This window comes from Hemiscyllium ocellatum, chromosome 9 (assembly GCF_020745735.1).
Source record: "Hemiscyllium ocellatum isolate sHemOce1 chromosome 9, sHemOce1.pat.X.cur, whole genome shotgun sequence".
NCBI lineage: Eukaryota > Metazoa > Chordata > Chondrichthyes > Orectolobiformes > Hemiscylliidae > Hemiscyllium > Hemiscyllium ocellatum.
In genome coordinates, this window is record NC_083409.1 from 42,934,787 (window position 1) to 42,960,912 (window position 26,126).

The 26,126-nt window shown below is 39.9% G+C and overlaps 1 protein-coding gene across 1 annotated transcript in view; it reads left to right on the top strand.

Annotated features, from left to right (window-relative positions):
• The first annotated feature begins 49 nt into the window (after positions 1 to 49).
• Positions 50 to 26,126, top strand: part of crb1 (crumbs cell polarity complex component 1) — a 163,657-nt gene continuing 137,580 nt past the window's right edge. The window contains exons 1-2 of the mRNA XM_060829555.1: positions 50 to 157; positions 10,903 to 11,020. Coding sequence (XP_060685538.1) covers positions 50 to 157; positions 10,903 to 11,020 — 226 coding nt within the window. The remainder of the gene's footprint in view (positions 158 to 10,902; positions 11,021 to 26,126) is intronic.

Sequence of the window (26,126 nt, forward strand, 5' to 3'; positions counted from 1 at the left end):
TGGCTATCTGCCGGCCTCCCCCGGTCCCTTTGCCTCCTGCACATGCGCAATGGCCGGCGGCTGTATGTCAATCGTACTGGGAAGATCATGCAGTGAAGTCCAGTCAGTTTCGGAGCTGTGTTATCCTGAAGTTGCGTTGGTAGCACCTATTGAATGGGTACATCATAGGAAGAGGAAAGCCATCATGTCTTTGCATACTGTTCCTCGTAGACCCGCATATTCTTTCTGTCTTCAAGCAATGGTCTAATTTCCAGTTGAAAACCATGGTGGAATCCATAACCATCAGCTATGTTGGGAATTGCAATCCATATCCTAACAACTAATTACCTAAATTTTCTTTTTGCAAAAAGGTCATTTATCGCTTTGTTTTAGGTCCTTTTGCTGCACCTCTTATCGGGATCATCTGTTTCTTAATCCTTAAAGCAATGATAATTGTTACTTTCTTTCCTCTATCAGGGTCCCTTTTGAAGCCAGTGCATTTGAGAACTTACAAAAAATCAAAGTATTACAGGATTTGGAAACACCGGTGTTGAACTGGGGTTTACAAAGTTAAAAATCACACAACACCAAGTTATAGTCCAACAGGTTTGTTTAGAAGCACTAGCTTTCGGAGGGCTGCTCCTTCATCAGATGATTGTCAAATGCTGGAAACAACTAGCAGGCCAGGGGTAAAACAGTGAGCACTTAAAATCTGTGACCCTGCGTCAGAACTAGGAAAAGTTAAGAATAGTTTTGAACATTTGAGGAGCATGGATCAATTTACTAACTTCCCTTCATTTTTGCAGCACATGGAATCTAGAGTTAAAGATGCCAGATATAAAAATATGCCCTACAACCCAAAATCAATACCAGAAAATAAAAAGAAAATGCTCAAAGTATGGACGTCAAGGAATATTTGATAGATACATTTTGAAGGAGTTAAAATTGTGTCCATTTACAAAGCACTAAGAAATGCTTCAGACATTTTATTAAATCTTGATGTTAGAGGTGAACACAAAACAATGCAAAGTCAGGCTGTGATGGATGATGCCTTACCAGTTATGTATTCCAGAATATTCTGCTTTGATGTCAGATTTCTGGATCTGCATTATTTTATTTTAGCCCTTTTTAAAATATTCTATCATGGGATGTGGGCATTCCTGGCAAAGCCAGCATCTATATGCCACATCTAGTTACCCTTGGTAAAATGGTGGAAACAGGCTTCATGAACCACTGCAGTTTGTGGTTGCGGGTATGCCAATAAAGAACTTTTAAGAAGGAAGGAAGTTTCAGGAATCTTGACCCAGAGAAAGTTGGAAGAGTTTGGTGATTTAAGTCAAGATGTTGAGTGAGTTGGAGGAGATACTGGAGGTGATGTTATTCCTGTACTTTACTACTCTAAAATGGCAAGTGTAGCAGAGATCATAGATTTGGACAGTGATGTCAAAGATGCTTTGGCAAGTTGCAGGAGTGCATTTTGTAGATGGCACATACTGCTGCCATTGTGCTGGTGGAGGAAGTGTAAGTTTAAAATAATGAAAAGATACAGATCAAATGGGTTACATTTTCCTGGATGGCACTGAACTTCAAGTGATGTTGGAGCTGCACTCATCCAGGCAAATAGAGAATATTACATCATAGCCTGACCGGTACCTTGTAGATAGTCGACTGACTGATTAGAGATTCCCTACAGTGTGGAAACAGGCCCTTCGGCCCAATCAGTCCACACCGACCCTCCAAAGAGTAGCCAATCAAGATCCACCTCCCTCTGACTAATGCACCTAACCTGCACATCTTTGGATTGTGGGAGGAAACCCATACAGACACATAGGGAGAATGTGCAAACTCCACACAGACAGACAGACAGTCACCCAAGGCAGGAATCAAACCCAGGTCCCTGGCGCTGTGAGACAGCAGTACTTATACTGAGCCACCATGCCACCTCCCTAAGTCTGGAGAGTCAGGAGATGATTTACTTCCTATGGCATTCCCAGAGTCATTCCAGTAAGAGGTGACTTAATTGAAAGATAAAACATCCTGAAGAGGACTTGAGAGAGAGAGAATGTTGATAGGGTCTTTCCTCTTATAGGAGAGTCTAAAACTGGGGGGGGGGGGGGGGGGTCAGAGTTTAAAAATAAAGTGCTGCCCATTTAAAACGGAGAAGGGGAAACATTTTTATTCTGTCAGAGTTGAGTGTTTGGAACTCCCTTCCTCAAAGGCAGTGGATGCAGAATCTTGAAATATTTCTAAGGCAGAAGTAGATAGATTCTTAATGACTAAGCAGATGACAGATTATTAGAGATATGCAGGAATGTAGAGTTGAGGTTAAAAATCAGATCAGCAATGATCATATTGGATGATGGAGCATGCTTGAGGAGCTGAGTGGCCTTGTTTATGTGCTGAAATATTCAGATAATAATGACAAACAATGGCATCTTTCATAAAGAAATAGAAATGAATATTTTTTTTTAGTAGATGTTTCTGCTTCTGTTCCATGTTGATGTGATGTATCATCATCTCTGGCTTTCTGTTTGTCATTTGTCTCTTTTGCTTCGTATGTAATTTCAACTTTCAATCTCACACTACCTGAAAAAAATAAAAATGATAGTATATAATTATGATTTTCTCACATATTCAGTCTAACACTTCCTCTTCATTTTTTTTTGCATCACTTACAATCTCTCCAAATTATACTTTAATGCTCTTCTAATAATCCAACTTATTTACCATACAGACTTGAGCACTATCCTGATAATAGAGAGTGTGGTGCTGAAAATGCACAGCAGGTCAGGCAGCATCTGAGGAGCAGGAGAATCAACATTTCAGGCATAAGCCCTTCATCAGGGTTGTTTTTTCCAGGCAGGATTCCTGATGAAGGGCTTATGCCTGAAATGTTGATTCTCCTGCTCCTCAAATGCTGCCTGATCTGCTGTGCTTTTCCAGCACCTCGACTCTGACCTCTAAGATCTGCAGAACTCACTTTGCCCCAGCCATTTTGATATACCAATTTCCTAATTCTAACCTTGAAAATAGAAGAATATTCAACAATTGAATGTGCAGTTCTCCCTTGTGTTAACCAATTTACAGGAGCTTACCAGTAGGAGCATCCAGTTCCACCTTTCACATTAAGCCTACGACATGTTATGAAGAAGTTGAGCAAAAAAAACCCCAACATATGGGGAATAAATAATATTCCTTTAAGGTAATTTGCTCTACACACCTTAGGAAAAGGAGATATATGTTTAATTTAGACATTTTCACACAGGTGAGGTGATACTTGTGTGAAGAGTTGTATTAAATTGTTCACAATAATTGCAGTAGCAAGCTTTGCCATGAGAGAGAGCACTATTACCACATTATAGAACATTTTGTCTACTCTGCTACCTCTGGGTGGCAATGTTCAAAACAAAGTGTGTATGAAATAGAATCCACACGAGTGCGCAAAAACAATTGTGGTTTTGGAGTGACAAATTGAATTTCTATTGTAGCATAAGCTTGCTTTCTGAAGAATTATTTATCTTTTGAGGAGTGGGGGTTCTGCATCCAGTTTCATTTCTAGCATCTTTCATGCTACACTGATCCAAACCATTTGCATCACATTAATTATTTTAGACTTAACTGAAGTTGTCTTTCTAGAGTATGAAACAACTTTCATTTTAATTCTTAAACTTTGTCTTATTGATGAAAATTCAATAATTTATGTTAATCATTTAATCCTTTGCTTGGTGATAATAATGTAATAGAGTATCAGGAAGATTTTAAGAACAGTTAATGAACTTAGTTCCATTGACATACATAAAACTGCAGCACAGAAATGTTCGGTTCAACAGCACTATACCTAAGCAGGATTTATTCCATATAATAGTGACATAAAATACTTCAACAGGTAAAACATGGTCAACTTTCTTAATAACCCTATAGTAATCTCAATTGAACCATAAGTTTTTAACATATCTTGTTGCAGTGCACAGATGCAATTCTGATGCTAGCAATAAAAATTGAAGCACTGTTCTTTGTTTGGTGGATATTAATCTTCACTCCCATTCTGCTGCTCTATAATAACTTTACTTTACTTATAAAAATGAGCATTAACCTAACAGTGATTAGTATAGATCGATGTCTTTTCTCACCTTTTTCATTCTTTTATCCTTGAATCATTTTGGAGAGATAACCTTCTTTGTAACAATTATCCATGTCTTTCTCCCTTTTAAGATCTGGATCTCATCTAATTGTATCTTCTTAAGATACCGGGAACAGTAAAAGGTCTCTCATCTTCATGATGGATTGCAATGTCATCATCCCACTCTATCCCTTACCCTTCTTAAAAATGTAGCTAACTGACTTTTTAAAAAATCCAATTTATATTGTCCATATTGTGGGCCCACCTGGTAACTTCATAGTTCTTGGTTTTGCCAGCTTCAATCAGGGTCAACAATAATAAATTGATACGAAAATGTATTTACTGCATATTAAGGGGCAGATGTGTCTGTTAAAGAGCAGTGTTATGCATACACATTTTAAAACAGGAAATCAGAAACTGGCAGGTATAGTAATGAATTCTTCACACCAAAACAAAGGCTGAAAAATTAAAGATCTAATTTTAACTGCGTCAGGAATAAATATACAATGTGTAGAAGCAATAATCTAAAAGTATTATGTACAAGCCAACCACTGAAGTACTGTGTAATATTTCTCAGAGGTCTTGAAACTGGATAATTTATTTGTAATATAATCTCTTTCTTACTTCAGAGACAGGAAAAAGCTTCCATGACTGATCCAACTAAGGTCAATGAACATATCACAGACCAAATAGTGTTGTGGTCTGCATGGCTAAGTTGCTGAAGTATACAAATAATTTGCTAAATAATCAGTAGGGATAAAAATATGTTTTAAACATCTTTGATATTGGACAACTCGCCAAATCAGCAAGAGGATTCAGGAAATTAGATTATGATCACTTATTTCATATATGTAGGTATGGAGAATAAGTTGTAACACTGTGACATGTATAAACGCAGTCTGGTGGGTTACAAAATACTATCAAAGTGCACTTATTAAAATTCCAAACTTTACTATGCAGGTGACTCACATTATCTTTTGTTTTCTCAGTCTTTCATTGGCATTGTCTGCATTTCACCCAAGGCTGGCTCTACTTTGCTGATAAAAGTATGGGAGCTGCATTAGCTTCTTATATGTTTAGCATGCCTTCATACATCTGTAGATCACATTACTTTTCCAAGATGACAAAAGATTTAACCCTTAACTAATGGAAACTAATTCCACCCATTCACACCCAAAGTCCATTGTTCTCTTCTATTGTGATAATATGAAATTGAAGAGATTGCAGCTTGTAAAAGGAGAAAACTGTTGTTCTTCAAGCTACATGCCTACCATGAAAATAAATTAGTCAGATATTTGTGCATCAGCACTGAAAAGAGAACTTTGAATACACAGTCCAGAAGAAAATGCATTTTTAACAAGCTCAAATAGCAGAACATTTTAGAAATTATAACTTGATGGTAAATACAATTGACATCTGTGCAGGTTCAGTAAATTCATCAATACATATTTTATTTGCACAGTAAACAACCCAACATCTCATCTGGGCTTAAATTACGTTAATTAATTCAATTAATTTAGTGCATGTTGAAAATGAGGCCAATATTGGCAACAAAATGCTTGATTTTGGTTGGAGATTTAAAATGAAACAACTGTAACTCCTCTTCATACTGCCTTTATTTTTAAATAATAATTTATAAGCATAGGAGTATTTTGTATTTTCTCAAAGTAGACAGGCAATTATTTTGTCCATTGCTGGTCTAAGTGTTTTTTCACCCCACAAGAGTTCATGATATAACCTGCGCTGCATTTTCTCATAGTAACAGTTGTCAAGGCAATCAGAGCAAAGCTCTTTTCAGCTTTGTCAAGGGTCTGAGGGTTTCTATGTTCAACAATAAAAAAAATCTATATTATCTTTACTGATTCATTGTAGCATCTGAAAGCTTTGTTCATAATTTAAATTAATTGAAGTATGGCACAATTTTTTAAAAACACGTTATATTGTTGGAAATAATAATCTAAATCAGAAATAAAACCAAAATAAGCTTTAAAATTAGTCTACAGAGGTTGAATAATTGATGCTTATAATGTAAAGAGTTCAGTGTGGAAGATTCCAATATTAATTCTTTTTAATATATTCGGTTAAAACTACAAATTGTAGTCTATCAAATATATTTCACAAAGTTACATTATCTCAAAAGGAAGATCATTTTTGAAATGTGTAACTTTTGTACATATTCTACCACCTTGCTGTTATGGTGACCCCAGACCCACACAAAATGAGTATGGAGTATTTGCTATGATTAGCCTGTACTTATCTGTATACAATTGTTCAGCATGTGTTGCTAGTAGGACATGGTTCTGCTTTGCCAGAAAAGTTCTCTTTCAATGTTATGTCCCAATTTCCGGTTAACTTAATTTCTTTTGGGTTGGAAATCCTTCTGGATAAGATGACTAAATTACATGGTAACCAATGACCAGGTTGCCCAGTTTGTATCACAATCCCATTAAGATCTAGTAACTTTTTATTTAACGACAGATAATATTTGAAATCAGGAGGTATTTACTAAGATTACAAAGTCATAAGATTCCATTTCTTCTAAACCAAAAAGAAAGACTTTACCATACAAAGTCCCAAAAAAGCAAATTAAATCTACCATAACCAATATTTCCTCTCACATTCAGAAGTAACATGAATTATACATAAATTATCAAACAAACAGGGGTGAAATACAACATAGGTATAGATGGATATGATAAAATGAGATTATGGAAAAGTAGCTGTAGGGTGACTAGGGTCGCAAACTGTATATCCAGGGGTATTCATTTCTTATGAAGGACAGACAAAAAAGGAAAAGGAAGTGTGGTACCATTATTGGTTGAAGAGGAAATTAATACAAGAGTAAAAGAAGGATGAAGTGGGATCTACTAAGAGCGAGCTCAGAAACACCATGGGGCAGAAAATTGTAGGGAGGTTTGTATGTGCACCCCTAAACTGTAATGGTAATCTTGGGGAAATTCATTAAATAAGAAATTAGACATTCAAGCAATAAATGATACGGTGGTAATTATGGGCAACTTTGATCTGAATATAGATTAGGCAGATCAAATAGGTAAATGTACCACATAGGAGGAATTCCTAAAGACTGTATATGATGATTTTCTGGATCAATATACTGAATAACCAACTAGAGAATAAGCTATCCTAGACTGGGCATTATATAATGAGAAAGGAATAATTAACAATCTAGCTATGTATGACCATGGAGAAGAGTGGCCAGAATATGATCAAATTTTTCATTAAGGTGAAGAGTTACCTTTGAGAGTGGGAGAGCATAAGTTGATTTGAAATTCTGAATAAAGGAAACCACAAGAGTGTGAGGTACGACCTAGCTATGATAAATCGTGGAATGTTATTTAAAAGGAAAAACAGCGGATAGGCAATGGCAAACATTTAAAAAGAGTGCATGGAAAAACTGCAAAATTGTTCACTCCTGTCCAGCACGAAATTGAAATGGGTAAGGAGGTCCAACCGTGGCTAGCAAGAGAAAATAGGGATATTATTGAATCCAAGGAAGGAGCAAACAAATTGGCCAAAAATAAAGCAGCAGAATTGAGGACTGGAAGTAGTTTAGGTTTCAGGAAAAGAAAAAGAGGACAAAGGGGTTGATTAAGAGGGAAAAATAGAATATAAGATTATACTTACAAACTGATTGTAAAAGTTTCTATTAGGTTTCTATTGCAAAAGAAAAAATATTAGTCAAGAAAATGTCACAAAAAGGGAAAGTTGTAATGAGATCAAAGATAGCAGACTAAGTAAATATACAGTTTGGTTCTGTCTTCATAGAGGAGGCCACAAATACCATTCCAAAAATGTTGGGGATCGCGAACTCTGGAGAGAGGAAGGAACTGAAGGGAAATGGCTTTTGAGAAATTGATGGGATTAAAAGCTGATCAATTCCCAGAGCATGATAATCCACATCACTTAGAGTGACCCAAGAAATATTGATGCATTGGTGGTCATCTTTCAGTATCCTGTAGAATCCTGAACAGATCCTATGGATTGGAGGGTAGCTAATGTAACCCCACTGTTTAGTGTGATATTTAGCACAGTCACAAAGCCAGGAAGCTTTTTATTATTGTGAGCTGTCCTCAGTCCAGTTGAGAGAGATAGCCTTTACTCAATGAACCCCAACACAGTAAGCTCAAGGGCAGTCTCCGATACCTGTCCAGGGTCTGCTCAGAATGGTCAGTCAGGATTGTCTACTCAAGAGTTGAGGAGTTGAATGATGAGCAGCACATTCACCCACTTTTACTAAAAAAAAAATCAGTTTCCATCTCGAATGAGAGATAGGCAGGTGTTTGGGAAGATGAACATGTGCAGCCCAGTTGGTGATTTGGGGAGGTGTCCCACAGAGGACATATAAATGGTTAATAATTTTATGGGTAGGAGTGGGCATGAGAGAGGGGCAGTGCTTATCCAGATGCACAATGTATGTCTATCTGGAGCTGCTTTGCATGATTCTAACATTTGCCCAGACATTGCAGATGAAGGGAAACTGGCATCTTGCTTGCAAACATGATCACCACTAAAGCCAGCATTAGTGCCACAAACTTTGCTCTGATAACTTACACTCACTAACTCTGCTACTGTGCCCATCTCCCATTGAGGTTCATGCTCTACCCACTCTCACTTTTGCTGCAATTTCATCCACACTCACACACGCCTATCCTTAACAGTACTAACTCTGTATGCCCTCTGCAGTGTTTACTCACTTGTGTGGGACACCTCCCCAAATGACCAACCTGGCCACCCACTTTCATCTTCCCAAATACCTGCCTCTCATACGAGAAGGAAATTGATTGATTGATTTTGAGTAAAGAGGGGTAGTATGTTGCTCAGCAGTCAACTCCTCATCCGTTATAAGTAGACAGACCTGATTGACCACTCCGAGCAAGCCGTGGACAGGTATCGGAGGCTGCCCTTACTGTCTAAAAATGGAAGACACTATTTTATGATGCAAATTACAAAATGGGCATAACCAGAAAGATGGAAATAGGCATCCAGGCATTTGTGAACCTTAACCCATCTGATTGCTTAAAATCAATAGTGTGCTTCATAGTGCAGCAATGGATATAACAATATGATTTAATCATAACAATTGAAATCACAATCAAAATAATTGTGATAAAAATTTAAATTCAGCCCACACAGAATGAAATGGACATAACACAAGCTTATTATCTACCGGCATACCATTTCCATAGTAATTTTATACAGCAGAGTTAACTGTCCTCGGAAGTCTGCTTTGATTGGCAGGTTCAAGTGATTTATTCCACAAATACAGCCAACACTTTTAAGAAAAGTATGCAGAGGGTTTAAAGAAGAAAAAAAGAGAAGTTGAGAAATTTGAAATTTAAACTTGTAATTACAAATCAGAAATTAGGGCTGGTCACTTAAGTCTTTTCACTTTTGAAATCAGCCATCAGCTATGACAGACCCATCTGTCCCATTTAGATTCTGAGAATTTCTAGCACTTTTTAGTTTGCCAGCACAGTCATAAGTTTATCTTGTTTCTAGTACCATTTAAAGGATTTCTACTGATATTGGATAATGTATCAAGTGTCCTACTTTCCAAATCTATGACTATTTGAAAAATAAAATTCCTCTTTTTGACTGCAAATACTAATATTTTGTGAAATCATAAATATCTCTGCATAAACTAGGTGTACTTCTGGTTTCCTCATTCTATTGTGGGCATTGTTTGCTGGAGATATGTAATGGAGTAAAGCCAAGTTGCCTAATCTGGTCATTTGATCAAAAATTGAAGGGCTGACCATTCAGGTTCATCTATCCAGAATGACATTACCATTGAAAAATTTAAGGGTGATGAGAATAAAATGAGATAGTTAGCAAGTTATAATTAGTGTGGAATATAAACAACAGGTTTGACCATACAGTCTGTTTATATGATGTAGATTTTATGTAATTCATCAACTGAAGGGGAAGAAAGCACATGCAAACCATGCCAAAAGTAGGTTCAGGATTCATGATGAGCCCATTATTATAATGAAAAAAAATCACAATACAGTTCACAGAGAGTGAGAGTCTGCTCATGTAGACAAGCTTTTGGATTGCTTCCTGATGAAGGGCTTATGCTCGAAACGTCGAATTCTCTATTCCTGAGATGCTGCCTGGCCTGCTGTGCTTTGACCAGCAACACATTTGCAGCTGTGATCTCCAGCATCTGCAGACCTCATTTTTTACTTGAAGCTTTTGGATTGAACATGAATAAAAAGATATTAAGAAGGGAATTCAACTGTAGCTCTGGCAGCAAATAACCTAGGTCACCCAGAGGTTCATTAGACTCCCTCTGCTCCACTTAAACTTTGTGCCTCAATCAGACTTCAGAAGTCAGCTTGTTGTCTTCAAAAATGAATTTTCTATTTTGCTTCTTGACTCCTGTTGTGCAAGCTTGGACATTCAGTCTTAGCAAGGACTCAATGCCAGCAGTTGGTGGGCAAGCAATTCTTAATCCATTATAGACATGTAATGTTGTTTGTAATTAACATTAAACTGAACAGTAGAGATCTGTTCAAAATTTGCAAATCTAACCAATGTTATAATAGAGTCTGTGCTGAAACTCCAGTCAGGCTTTAATAATTCAAGTCATAGCTGAAACCAGTTCCTCTGTAGCTAGGTCAGATCAGACTTTTGTGTTAGGAAGAGATAAAACTAGCAAACATAGTGCGACTTGTCACGTGAATGCAACTTACAAGGAAGTACAAACATTGGGTGATTAAGGGAGTTGGGTGAAAGAGTTGAACTGCTCTATTACTTTTGCTTATTTCTAACTTTTTCAGCCTCCAGAAATTGATTCATATTCTGCTACAGGAGGACAAGTTACTAATTTGATAAGGATCAGAGAGGTGAAGAAGAGTTATTCTGTGCCTAAGGTTCACAATAGTATAGCAACTGGTAGTAAGAATAATAAAATATTTCAACCATAACTTAAGTTTATTAAAACAATTGTGTAGTTAATTGTATCACCTTGAAGATGACAAGACAGATTTAGGTGTCACAGCTATGGGATGTGCAAGGTCTTTAATGCTTGTTTGGTCCAGGGCAAACATGTTTGCACTCAGTATTTGAAGTTCCAGCAGATTTGGATCACAGTTCATGAGAATGAACTACAGACAGTGCAAAACTTTTGCCTCTCCCTAAATGTAAACTCGACGCTTAGCACCAGGAAGTAGTCACATTTTTTAGAATAGAGTCTTCTGATCTGGTCAGTGTTCAGGGACAAGGAAGTGTATTGTAAAAGGAGGCAAATAAGGGAATCCAAAAAGCAAGATACTCAACATCTGCAATTGCCTAGGTTTGAGGTTCATTCATTCATTCAGTTTGTTTGGATGAGAGTAGGGGTCGCAGAGTGGATAAGTTAACTGACCATGGTTCTTGGGTGCAGGAGTCAGGGGAGCAAAAAGGAATGTATCAGTGCGAAGGAGAGAATAATCAGAGACACTGGAACCATTCTCTGTAACAAAAAGTAGGAGTTGAGGTGCCGTTGTTACCTATCTGATGCCAGGGTTCAGGACATCTGCTTATAGCTAGAGATGTAGTGGGGAGGGAGAGGCCATTCATTGTGATGCATGTGGTACCAATGATAGATGCAGAATAACAAAGGAGGTTTTGCATGGTCGGTAAGAGGAGCTAGGCACCAAATCAATAAGTAGAACCTCAAAGGTCATAATCTCTGGATTATTACCAGGGCCACATACAAATTGGCATAAGGAAAATCAGATTAGAGAAATGAATGTGTGCTTTGGAGACTGGTGAGGGAGAAATAGATTCCAGGTTATGGGGCAGTTGGGAGAGTGTTGTACAAGCCCCGTAACAACAGTCACATGGATGGTAGAGCATAAATGAAGAAGTAATTGGAGCTTTTCAGAACAACATGGCAATAATCAGGGGAGATTTTAATTGACAGAGTCTGGAAAAAAAAATTAGGCAAAGGCAGCCTGGTTGAGTGATCATAGACTGTTTTCAGGATAGTTTCTTAAAACAGCATTTCTTGGAGCTGACCTGATTCTCCAGACCTGGTATTGTTACGACAAAATAGGATTAATTAATCGTCTCATAGGAAGGATGTCCGTAGATAGCAGGGACCATAAGTGATTTGAATTTTGATTTAATTTGAGTGAGAAGTGAGTGGGTAAAAGGTATTTGTTTCTGTTAATTTCAATTATTGTAATTATGAGCACATAATTCCCTCCAGCAACTTGCCAAATTAGGTTAAATGATAAGTCAATAGAAATGCAATGTCACACTTTGAGAAGGATATGTCAGAATACATATACCAACAAGAAAGAAAAATTTCAAAGTACAGTTCCACCATCCATGGTTAATCAGAAATTGCAATAGAGTCAGAGATGTACAGCAAGGAAACAAACCCTTCTGTCCAACCCATCCATTCCGACCAGTTATCCCAACCCAATCTAGTCCCATCTGCCAGCACCCGGCCCATATCCCTCCAAACCCTTTCTATTCATATACCCATCCACATGCCTCTTAAAATGTTGCAGTTGTACCAGCCTCCACCACTTCCTCTGGCAGCTCATTACATATAAATGCCACGCTCTATGGGTAAACATTGCCCCTTAGGTCTCTTTTATAACTTTCCCCTCTCACCCTAAATCTATGCAGTCTAGTTCTGGACTCCCCAACCCCAGGGAAAAGACTTGCCTATTTACCCTATCCATGCCCCTCAATTTTGTAAACCTCTATAATGTCATCCCTCAGCCTCCAACACTCCAGGAAAAACAGCCTCAGCCTATTCAGCCTCTCCCGATAGCTCAAATTCTCTAACCCTGGTAACATCCTTGTAAATCTTTTCTGAACCCTTTCAAGTTTCACAACATCTTTCCAATAGGAAGGAGACCAGAATTGCACACGATATTCCAACAGTGGCTTTACTAATGTCCTGTACAGCCACAACATGACCTCCCAACTCCTGTACTCAATACTCTGACTAATAAAGGAAAGCATACCAAACACCTTCTTCACTGTCCTACCTACCTGCGACTCCACTTTCAAGGAGCTATGAACCTGCACTCCAAGGTCTCTTTGTTCAGCAACACTCCCTAGGACCTTACCATTAAGTGTATAAGTCCTGCTAAGATTTGCTTTCCCAAAATGCAGCACCTTGCATTTTTCAGAATTAAACTCCATCTGCCACTTCTCAGCCCAATGGCCCATCTGACACAGATCCTGTTGTAATCTGAGGTAACCCTCTTCGCTGTCCACTACACCTCCAATTTTGATGTCATCTGCAAACTTACTAACTGTACCTCTTATGCTCGCATCCAAATCATTTATGTAAATGACAAAAAGTAGAGGGCCCAGCACTGATCCTTGTGGCACTCCACTGGTCACAGGCCTCCAGTCTGAAAAACAACCCTCCACACCACCATCTGTCTTCTACCTTTGAGCCAGTTCTGTATCCAAATGGCTAGTTCTCCCTGTACTCTGTGAGAACTCAATTTGCTAATCAGTCACCCATGAGGAACCTTGTCAAATACCTTATATAAGTCCATATAGATCACATCTACCACTCAGCCCTCAATCATCTTCACTACTTCTTCAAAAAAAAACAACTCAATCAAGTTTGTGAGGCATGATTTCCAATGCACAAAGCCATGTTGACTATACGTAATCAGTCCTTGGCTTTCCAAATATATGTACACCATGTCCCTCAGGATTTCCACCAACAACTTGCTCACCACTGGCGTCAGACTCACTGGTGAATAGTTCCCTGGCCTGGCTTGTCCTTACCACCCTTCTTAAACATTGACACCATGTTAGCCAACCTCCAGTCACCTGTGAGTATCAATGATACAATTATTTCAGCAAGAGGCCCAGCAATCATTTTTCTACACCCTCTTCCCACAGGGTTCGAGGGTACACCTGATCAGGTCCTGGGGATTTATCCACCTTTACCCTTTTCAAGACATCCAGCACTTCCTCCTCTGTAATATGGACATTTTGCAAGATGTCATCATCTATTTCCCTACAGTCTATATCTTCCATATCCTTTTCCACAGTAAATATTGATGGAAAATACTTATTTGGTATCTCCCCCATTTTCTGCGGCTCCACACAAAGGCTGCCTTGCTGATCTTTGAGAGGCCATATTCTCTCCCTAATTACCCTTTTGTCCTTAATGTATTTGTAAAAACCCTTAGAATTAAGGAGGATCCAATTTGTCACCTTTTGCCCTCCTGATTTCCCTCTTAAGTATATTCCTTTATACTCTAAGGATTCAGTCAGTCTATCCTGTCTATACCTTATATATGCTTCCTTCTTTTTCTTAACCAAAACCTCAATTTCTTTAGCCATCCAGCATTCCCTGTACCTACCAATCTTTCCTTTCACTCTAACAGGAATATACTGTCTCTGGATTCTCGTTATCTCATTTCTGAAGGCTTACCATTTTCCAGCCATCCCTTTACCTGCAAATATCTGCCCCCAATCAGCTTTTGAAAGTTCTTGCCTAATACCAACAAAATTGGCCGTTCTCCGATTTAGAACTTCAACTTTTAGATCTGGTCTATCCTTTTCCATCATTATTTTAAATCTGAGAGAATTATCATTGCTGGCCCCAAAGTGCTCTCCCACTGACACCTCAGTCACCTGCCCTGCCTTAATTCCCAAGTCTAGGTCAAGTTTTGCACCTTCTCTAGTAGGTACATCCACATACTGAATCAGAAAATTGTCTTGTACACACTTAACAAATTCCTCTCTATTTAAACCCTTAACACTAAAGCAGCTCCAGTCTATGTTTGGAAAATTAAAATCCCTTACCATAACCACCCTATTATTCTTACAGATAGCGGAGATCCCTTCACAAGTTTGTTTCTCAATTTCCCTCTGACTATTAGGGGATCTATAATACAAACCCAATAAAGTGATCATCCCTTTCTTATTTCTCAGTTCCACCCAAATAACATCCCTGGCTGTATTTCCAGGAATATCCTCCCTCAGCACAGCTGTAATACTATCTCTTATCAAAAAACGCCATTCCCCCTCCTCTCTTGCCTCCCTTTCTATCCTTCCTGTAGCATTTGTATCCTGGAACATTAAGCTGCCAATCCTGCTCATCCCTGTGCTATGTTTCTGTAATTGCTATGATATCCCAGTCCCATGTTCCTAACCATGCCCAGAGTTCATCTGCCTTCCCTGTTAGGCCTCTTGCATTGAAATAAATGCAGTTAAATTTATCAGTCCTACCTTGTCCCTGCCTGCTCTGATTGTTTGACTCTCTTCTGTTCTCGACTGTACCAGTCTCAGATTGATCTCTTTCCACACTGTTTCCCTGGGTCCCACACCCCCACCATACTAGTTTAAATCTTCCTGCCCTGCCAGTACATTAGTCCCCTTCCAATTTAGGTGCAATCCGTCCTTCTTGTACAGGTCACTCCTAATCCAAAAGAGATTCCAATGATCCAAAAATGTGAATCCTTCTCCCATACACCAGCTCCTCAGCCATGCATTCATCTGCTCTATCCTATTCCTGTCCTCACTAGCTCTTGGTACCAGGAGTAATCCAGATATTACTAGAACATAGAACAGTACAGCACAGAACAGGCCCTTCAGCCCACGATGTTGTGCTGACCATTGATCCTCATGTATGCACCCTCAAATGTCTGTGACCATATGCATGTCCAGGAGTCTCTTAAATGTCCCCAATAACCCTGCCTCCACAACTGCTGCTGACAATGCATTCCATGCTCTCACAACTCTGTGTAAAGAACCCACCTCTGACATCCCCTCTATACTTTCCTCCAACCAGATTAAAACTATGACCCCTCGTGTTAGTCATTTCTGCCCTGGGAAATAGTCTCTGGCTATCGACTCTATCTATGCCTCTCATTATCTTGTATACCTCAATTATGTCCCCTCTTCTCCTCCTTTTCTCCAAAGAAAAAAGTCCGAGCTCAGTCAACCTCTCCTCCTAAGATAAGCCCTCCAGTCCAGGTAGCATCATGGTAAACCTCCTCTGAACCCTCTCTAAAGCATCCACATCTTTCTTATAATAGGGCTACCAGAACTGGATGCAGTATTCCAAATGCGGTCTAACCAAAGTTTTATAGAGCTGCAACAAGATCTCACGACTCTTAAACTAAATACCCCTGTTAATGAAAGCCAAAACACCATATGCTTTCTTAACAACCCTGTCCACTTGGGTGGCCATTTTAAGGGATCAATGTATCTGCACCCCAAGATCCCTCTGTTCCTCCACACTGCCAAGAATCCTACCCTTAATCCTGTACTCAGCTTTCAAATTCGACCTTCCAAAATGCATCACCTCGCATTTATCCAGGTTGAACTCCATCTGCCATCTCTCCAACCTTTGTGTCATCTGCAAACTTGCTGACCCATCCTTCGATCCCCTCATCCAAGTCATTAATAAAAATTACAAACAGTAGAGGCCAAAGGACAGAGCCCTGTGGAATACCACTCACCAGACTTCCAGGCAGAATATTTTCCTTCTACTATCACTCGCTATCTTCTGTTGGCTAGCCAATTCTGTATCCAGACAGCTATGTTCCCCTGAATCCCATTCCTCCTGACCTTCTGAATGAGCCTACCATGGGGAACCTTATTGAATGCCTTGCTGATGTCCATATACACCACATCCACAGCTCGACTCTCATCAACCTTTCTAGTCACATCCTCAAAGAACTCGATAAAGGTTTGTGAGGCATGACCTGCCCCTCTCAAAGCCGTGTTGACTGCATTTAATCAAGACATGCTCTTCCAGATGGTCATAAATCCTATCCCTCAGAATCCTTTCTAACACCTTTCAGACGACAGACGTGAGGCTTACTGGTCTGTAATTGCCGGGGATTTCCCTATTTCCTTTCTTGAAGAGAGGAATTACATTTGCCTCTCTCCAGTCCTCAGGTACGACTCCAGTGGAGAACCAGGATGAAAAGATCTTCGCAAGTGGCGAAGCAATTGCATCTCTAGTTTCCCAAAGCAGCCGAGGACAAATCTGGTCCAGGCCTGGCGACTTGTCAATCTTAATGTTTGACAAAATTTTCAGCACATCATCTTCCTCTACCTCTATCCATTTCAACATGCACACCTGCTCTTCAAAGGTTTCATTCACTACAAAGTTCGTCTCTTTTGTAAAGACAGAAGCAAAAAAACTCATTTAGGGCTTCTCTGACCTCCTCAGACTCCACACACAAATTCCCTATGCTATCCCTGATCGACCCTACTCTTTCTTTGACCATTCTCTTACTCCTCACATAAGTGTAAAATGCCTTTGTGTTTTCCCTAATCCGTTCTGCCAAGCCTTTCTCGTGTCCCCTCCTGGCTCTCCTCAGACCATTTTTAAGCTCTTTCCTCGTCTGCCTGTAATCTTGTAGAGCTGAGCTTGACCCTATCTTCCTTCACCTTATGTAAGCTATCTTTTTCCTTTTGACGAGAAGCTCCACTGCTCTTGTCATCCAAAGTTCTTTATCTTACCACTTGTTGCCTGTCTCAGAGGGACATATTAATTCATCACTTGCAACAACTGTTCCTTAGACAAACAAACAAACAAACAAGTCTTCACATGTCTATAGTGCCTTTACCATGGAATGATTGCTCCCAATCTAAGCTTCCTAACTCATGTCTAATCGCATCATAGTTTCATCTTCCCCAATTAAATATCCTCCCAAGTTGCCTAATCCTCTCCTTCTCCATAGCTATGTAGAATGTGAGGCAGTTGTGGTCATTATCACCAAAATGCTCTCCCACCACAAGATCTGATACCTGCCCCGGCTCGTTTCCGAGCACTAAGTCTAGAATGGCCTCTCCCCTCGTCGGCCTGTCAACGTACTGAATTAGGAAGCCCTCCTGAACACATCTTACAAAAACAGCTCCATTCAAATCTTCTGCTCAAAGGAGTTTCCAATCAATATTGGGAAAGTTAAAGTCACCCATTACTACGTCCCTACTTTTCCAAAATCTGCCGACCTATGCTTTCTTCCATCTCCCTGCTGCTATTGGGGGGCCTGTAGTAAACCCCTAAAGAGGTGACTGCTCCCTTGATGTTCCTAATTTCCACCCATACTGATTCAGTAGACAGATCTTCCTCGACAATGGAAGGTTTTGTAGCTGTACTACTCTCGAAGACCTCCTTTTTAAAATTCTGCCTAACTCCTTGTAATCTCGCTTCAGAATCTCAACCTTTTCCCTTCCTACATTGTTGGTTCCAATGTGGACAATGACCTCATGCAGTCCCCTCTAGTTGTGAGAACCTTCTGCGCCCTCTCTGAGACATCCTTGATCCTGGCACCAGGGAAGCAACAACAGAGCATACAAGTTTGTCAAAACAGGTGACAGGTCAGAAGAATGACCAATATAATTTTTTTAAAAAATCAAAGAATTCCTAAACCATAAAGGGAAAAAGTGAAATACAACAGAAAGCTAGCCAGAAATATAAAAATAAACATAAAAAGTATAAATATTTTTTAAAATGTGTGTTAAAATTGACTCATGGTTCTATAGAAAGTGTGTCTGGAGAAGTAGTAATGGAAGTTAAGGAGATAGCAGATAAATTGTACTTGTGTTTTACAACAGTTTTCACTGTAGAGGATGCAAATAATATCCTACAAACAGCAATAGATCAGGAAGTGAAAGGAAGGATGGAACTCAGGAACATCTCAATCGGAGATTGCTAGAGCTGTGGGCTGATGTCATCACAGCATCTTAAAAGTAGTAAGAAATTAGATGGTTTATACATTGGTTCGAAAACTCCAATTATTTTGGGAAAGGTCCCCATTAGGTTGGAAAGTAGCTTATGAAGCTTCTTGCTTCAAACAAAAGGAGGGAGATAGAGAGCAGAAACCTACAGGTCAGTTAGTTAACATCTATCTTGGGGAAAACGTTAGGTACTATTATAAAAGAACTGATATATGGGCAATTAGAACAGTTCAAGGCAATCTGGCACAATCAAATTAGTTTTGTGAAGGGAAGTTATTTTTGACCAATCTATTAGCAGTTTTGAGGAACTATGACGTGCGGTGAATAAAGGGGAACTGCTGGATGTACTGTACTTGAATTTTCAAAGGCATTTGATAATGCATCACATACAAGATTACTGCACAATAAATACTCAGTGCAAATTACTGTCATAAATTCAACAATGTCTGCCAACAAGATTCGTGATATAGGCATAAGGAGATCTTTTTAATGTTGGCAAGATGTAATAAGTGATGAGTACCAGGGATTAGTTCTTGAGATCTCAACAATTGTCAATTTGTGACTTGGATGAAGAACAAAAGGTTTGGTTGCCAGATTTGCTTATGACATAAAGATAAGCAGCAAAATAAGTTGTGAAGTCTACATAAAAAAGACTGCAAAATGTTATAGCTAGGTTAAGTGAATGTGTAAAAATCTGGCAATTGGACTATAATGTGGAAAAATGTGAAATTGTCCATTTTGTAGGAAGACTTTAAAAAAAGCATGCTTTTTATTCACTTGGGAGATATGAGCATTCTGTCTGTGTTAACATTTATTGTGTAAGCAGACCCACAAATGAACAGTTAAAAATTTCCAATTCCCTCTCGGATGATGAATTAGTATTCCTCCATGTCGCGTACCACTTGGAAGAAGTACTGAGTGTGGCAAGGGCACAGAGGTCATCTTTGTGTTGAACCTCAGGAGATGGGAGAGATATTAAAAGAATATTTTAATGCCAGTTTTTACTGTGGAGAAAGAAATAGAGACTAGAGGATTCAGGGAAATAAATATCATGTTTTGAAAACAGTTCACATTTCAGAAGAGGAAATGCTGGAACTCTGAGAAAATAAAAGGTGGATAAATCTCCAGGACCTAATCAAGTATATCTCAGGACAATGTGGAAGGTAATTGCAGAGCCCCTAGTAGAAATATTGGTATCGTCTATAACCAGGGGTGCGGTGTCAGTGCTTAATACTATGCTTTCATTTGAGAAAGGCTGGAAGGAGAAGCCTGGAAACTATAGGCCTGTGAATCTGACATCGGTGGTGGCTAAGTTGTTGGAGTTGATTCTGAAAGATAGGATTTACATGCATTTGGAGAGGCAAGGAATGATTAGAGATAATCAGCATAGGTTTGTGCGAGATAAATCATGTCTCACAAACTCGATTGAGTTTTGATGAAGTAACGAAAAAAGATTGACGAGGGCAGAGCTGTTTACTCAGATGTCAGTAAAGCCTTGGATAAGGTTCCACATGGTAGACTAATTGCTAAAATTAGATCACATGGGATTCAAGGTGAGCTTGCCAATTGAATACGAAAATGGCTTCACATTAGGAGACAAGAGCGTGGCACTGGAGCATTGCTTTTTGGACCGAATACCTGTGACCAGCAGGGTTCCACAAGAATCAGTATCAGGTCCACTTTTGTTCATCATTTATATAAATGGTTTGGATGAGAGGATAGGAAGCATGGTTAATGATTTTGTGACTGAACACCATGATGGTTTAGTGGGCATGAAGAGGGTTATGTAAGATTACAATGAGATTTGATCAATTGGGTCAATGGGCTGAGGAGTGGCAGATGGAATTTAATTTGGATAAATGGGGGGTATTGCATTTTGGTAAACCAAACAAGGGCAGGACTTATACAATCAATGTTAGGGCTCTCAGCAGTGTTGTAGAACGAAGACCTAGGGGTTCATGTACATAATTCTTTTAAACTTGTGTCATATGTAGAGAGGGTGGTTAAGAAGGTGTTTAAAATCCTTGCCTTTAGACCTTTCAGTCTAGGAGTTGGGATGTCATGTTGAGGTTGTACAGGAAGTTGATGAGAACCTCTTCTGGAGTACTGTGTGGCATTCTAGTTGTTCTGTTATGAGAAGAATATTATTAAATTGGATAGGGTTCAGAAAAGATTTACCAAGACGTTGCTGGGAATGGAGGGTTTGAGTTATAACAGCAGCCTGGGACTTTTTTTCACTGGAGCGTAGCAAGTTGAGGAGTTACCTCATCGAGGTTTATAAAATCATGAGGAGCATAGGTAAAGTGAATAGCAGAGATCTTTTCCCAAATGTGGGTAAGTTCAAAACTAGGGGGCATACTTTGAAAGTGAGAGGAAAAAGATTTAAAAAGGACATGATAGGCAACTTTTTAAAAAAAGTACAGTGGTTAGTGTGTTGAATGAACTGTCAGAGAAAGTGGTGGATGCATGTACAGTTATGTTTAAAAGATATTTGGATAGATTCATGAATAGGAAACGTTTGGAGGGACATTGACCCAACTCAAGCAAGTGAGATTAGTTTGGGAGCATGATTGGCATGAATTAGTTGGACCAAAGGGTCTGTTTTCATGTTTTGAATGACTCTATGATTCAAATATACTCTGGATTGGAGACTTCAAAATCCACCCCTTTTCTGCTGACATTTATGTCTAGGACCCCATATTTTTCTGCTATGCTGAGAATTCTGAAGGCAGATGTCAGACTCACAATGAGCGTTAAGTGTTACTGAAAAAGTGAAGGAAACGTAACAAGCAAATTGAGAAGGAGTATTTGCTGTTTACAATTGGCCTCTTTGCCTTGCTTGGTGAAATTTTGCAGGTTCATCTTGCAGATTGTATACATTGCTACTACTCAGCATTGGTGGTGGAGAGAGTGAATGCAGTGGCAAACAAGTGGGCTGCTTTGTCCTGGATGGTGTTGAATTTCTTGAATGTTGATGGAGCTGCGCATATCCAGGTTAGTGGGGAATATTCCACCACATGCCTAATGGTGGTTGGGTTTGGGGATTCAGGTGGTGTGTTGCCCACTGTATGATGTTTAGCTTCTGAACTGTTCTTGGAGCCAGAGTATTTATATGTCTCACCCAGTTCGATTTCTGATAATCCCTCAGGATGCTGAAAGTAGGGTTTTATGATTGGAATGGTGTGAGATTACAGATATGAGATACTGAAGAATCTGATGTCTTCACGTATGAGTTGCAAAAGACTAATGTGCAGTTACAGCAAGTAATTATGGAAGTTAATAGATATTGTTTATTGTAAGGAGAATCTGGTACAAAGTAAGACTATTTGCTTCACTTGTACTGTGCACTGGTGAAGTCATATTGAGTAGGGTACAGTATCAGTCATCTTTGTGAAAGAGCAAATTAAAGCATTAGGAGTGATTCAAAGAAGGTTTACTAGATTAATTCTGCAATTAGCAGGTCATCTTATAGCAAAGGGCTAGACATGTTAGCTTTGTGTTTTGCTGGAATTTAGAAAGGCAAGAGGTGGACTCGATTGAAACAAGATATTGAGGGATCTTGATAAGATGGATGTGTTAGATGTGGAGAAGAGATTGACTTGTGGAAGAAGCTAGAATAAGAACATGGAACAGTACAGTACAGGCCCTTTGGCTCTCAATGTTGAACCAGCCCTTTATCCTACTCTAAGAATCAGACTAACCTGCATATCCTTCATAGTACTATCTTCCACATGTCTATCCAAGAATTGCTTAAGTGTCTGTAGTGTATCTGACTCTACTACAGCTGCTGGCAGTGCATTCCATGCACCCACCACTCTGTGTAAAGAACCTATCTCCAATTATTTTAAAATTATGCCCCCTTGCGATAGATATTTCTACCCTGGGAAAAGGTCTCTAGTTATCCATGCTATCTGTGCCTCTCAGCATCTTGTACACTATCAAGTTGCCTCTCATCTTGTTTAGTCCAATGAGAAAAGCCCCAACTCTCTCTACCTTTCTTCATAAGAAATTCCCTCCAGACTAGGCAGCATCCTGGTAAATCTCCACTGCACCTTCTCTAAGCTTCCACATCCTTCATATAATGAGGCAACCAGAACTGAACACAATATTCCAAGTGTGGTCTATCCAGGGCTCTAGAGCTGCAGCATAACCTCCTGGTTCTTAAATTCAATCCCCTACTAATGAAAGCCAACACCATATGCCTTCTTAGCAACCTTAAAAACATGGGCAACTTGGAGGGATTTGTGGACATGGACCCCACACTGCCAAAACTTCTGCCTTTAACCCTGTGTTCTGCATTCAAATTTAACCTTCCAAAAGGTGAATGACTTCACACTTTTCCAGGCTGAACTTCATCTGCCATTTCAGTGCAATTCTGCATCCAATGTCCCATTGCTAAAACAGCCCTCCTGCTAACCACAGCTCCATCAAGCTTTGTGTCATCAACAAATTTATTAACCCACGCTTCCACTTCCTCATCCAAGTCATTTATAAAAATCACAAAGATGAGAGGTTCCAGAACTGATCCCTGCGGGACACCACTGGTCAGTGAGCTCCAGGCTGAATACTTTGCACCTATTCCACCCTTTGTCTTCTATGGGCCAGTCAATTCTGTAACCAGACATCCAGATTTCCCTGTATCCCATGTCTGCTTACTTTCTGAACAATGTGTTGCTGGAAAAGTGCAGCAGGTCATGCAGCATCAAAGGAGCAGGAGAATCGATGTTTCAGGCATAAGCCCTTCTTCCTGAAGAAGGGCTTATGCCCAAAAAGTTTATTCTCCTGCTCCTTTGATGCTGCCTGACCTACTGCACTTTTCTAGCAACACATTTTTAAGGTCTGATCTCCAGCATCTGCAGTCCTCACTTTCTCCTACTTCCTGATTAAGCCTACCATGGAAACCTTCTTCTCAAAATGCCTTGCTAAAATCCATGTATACCACATTCACTGCTTTACCTTCATTAATGTGTTTTGTCACATCCTCAATAAAGTTTTGAGGTATGACCTATCCCTCACAAAGCCATTCTGACTGTCTCTATTCTAACAATGGTTTTCCAAGTAATCATAAATCTTGTCTCTCAGAATCCTCTAATATTTTGTCCACTACTAACGCAAGACTGACTTGTCTGAAATTCCCAGAATTCTCTCCCTTCCCTTTCATTTGCTACTCTCCAGTGGACAGTGAGGATGCAAGGATCATTGCCAAAGGTGCAATCTCTTTCCTTACTTCCTGTAGTAACCTATGGTATATCCAGTTTGGCCCAGGCGATTTATCTATTCTTAAGTGTTTTTCAAAGTTTTCAACACACCTTCCTTCCTAATATCAACCTGTTCTAGCATTATCAGTCTGTTTCACACTGTCGTCAGAAACATCAAGGTCCCTGCCAGTAGAGAATACTGAAGCAAAGTATTCATTAGGGACCTCCCGTATTTCCTCCAACTCCAGGTGCAAGTTCCTCCATTATCCCCGATCGGCCCTACCCTCATTCTGGCCATCCTCTTGTTCCTCACTTAAGTGTAGGACACCTTAGATTTTCCTTAATCCTACCTGCTAAAGGTTTCTCCTGTCCCCTTCTAGCTTGCCTAAGTCCATTCTTCAGTTCCTTCCTGGCTACCTTGTAACCTTCTAAATGCCTGTCTGATCTTTACCTCCTCAATCTTAAGTAAAACTTTCTTCTTCCTCTTGACTAGATGTTCCACATCCCTTGTCAACCCAGGTTCTTTCAACCTATCATCACTTCTTTACCTCAGTGGGACAAACCTGTCTAGCACTATCAGCAAGTGTTTCCTAAACAACCTCTACATTTCTGTCATGCATTTCCTGGAGAACATGTGTCCTCAATTTAGGCGCCCATGTTCCTGGCTAACAGTATTTTATCACTAATTACTGAAATGCTCTCTCACACAGAGATCTGACACCTGACATGGTTCATTGCCAAGCACCAAATTCAATATGGCCTCCCCTCTAGTCAGCCTATCTACGTATTGCAACATGAACCCTTCCTGGGCATACCTGACAAAAACTGCTCCATCCAAACTATTTCAACTAAGGAGGTTCCAATCAATATTTGGAAAGTTAAAGTCACCCAATCTGCTTCTCAGTGTCCCTGTTGCTATTGGGGGATCTATAGAAAACTCCCAATATAGTGATTGCTCCTTTTCGATCTGACTTACACCCAAATTGACTCTGTAGACAACCCCTCCTCAACGACCTCCCTTTCTGCAGCTGTGAAACTATCCCTGATTGGCAATGCCACTCCTCCACCTCTTACCTCTCACCCCATTTCTTTTGAAACATCTAAACCCTGGAACATACAACAACCATTCCTGCCCCTGTGATATCCAAGACTCAGTAATGGTCACAACATCATAGTTCCAAATATTGATCAGTGCTCTGAGTTCATCACCCTTATTCCTGATACTTCTTGCATTAAAGTAGACACACTTCAACCTATCACACTGATTGCACCTTTGCAGTATCCCTCCTCGCAGACACTCTGCACACTGCATCTGGCTGTTCACTACCTACACCTTCCCAAAACCCCTGCCAATCTAGTTTAAACCCTCCTGAAGAGCTCCAGGAAACCTCCCACCCAGCGTATTGGTGCCTCTCCAGTTCAAATGTAACCCATCCTTCTTGTACAGGGCTTTCCCCAGAAGGTATCCCAATGATCCACATAGCTGAAGCCCTCCTACACCAACCTTGCAGCTATGTGTTCATCTGCACTCACTCTCTACTCGCAGCCTCGTGAGCACGAGGAGAAAGCGAGGACTGCAGATGTTGGAGATCAGAGTTGAGAATGTGGTGCTAGAAAAGCACAGCAGGCCAGGCAACATCCAAGGAGCTGGAGAGTAGTCATCCAAAACATCTGTTCTCCTGCTCCTCTATCCTGCCTGGCCTGCTGTGCTTTTCCAGCACCACATGCTCGACTCACTAGTGCGTGGCACTGGTAGCAATCCGGAGAGATTATTATGCTGATCAACCTGCCTTCTAGCTTCCAACCGAACTCCTCCCTTTCCCTACTTATGTCATTGGTATCAATATGTACCACGACTTCTGGCTGTTTTGCCCCAGCTTAAGAATCCTGTAGATTTGATCAGAGACATCACTGACCCTGGCACCCAGGCAGCAACATACTATCTGGGAGTCTTGCTCGTGACCACAGAATCTCCTGTCTGCTCCTGTCACTATTGAATTTAGATTAGATTACTTACAGTGTGGAAACAGGCCCTTCGGCCCAACAAGTCCACACCGACCCGCCGAAGCGAAACCCACCCATACCCCTACATTTACCCCTTACCTAACACTACGGGCAATTTAGCTTGGCCA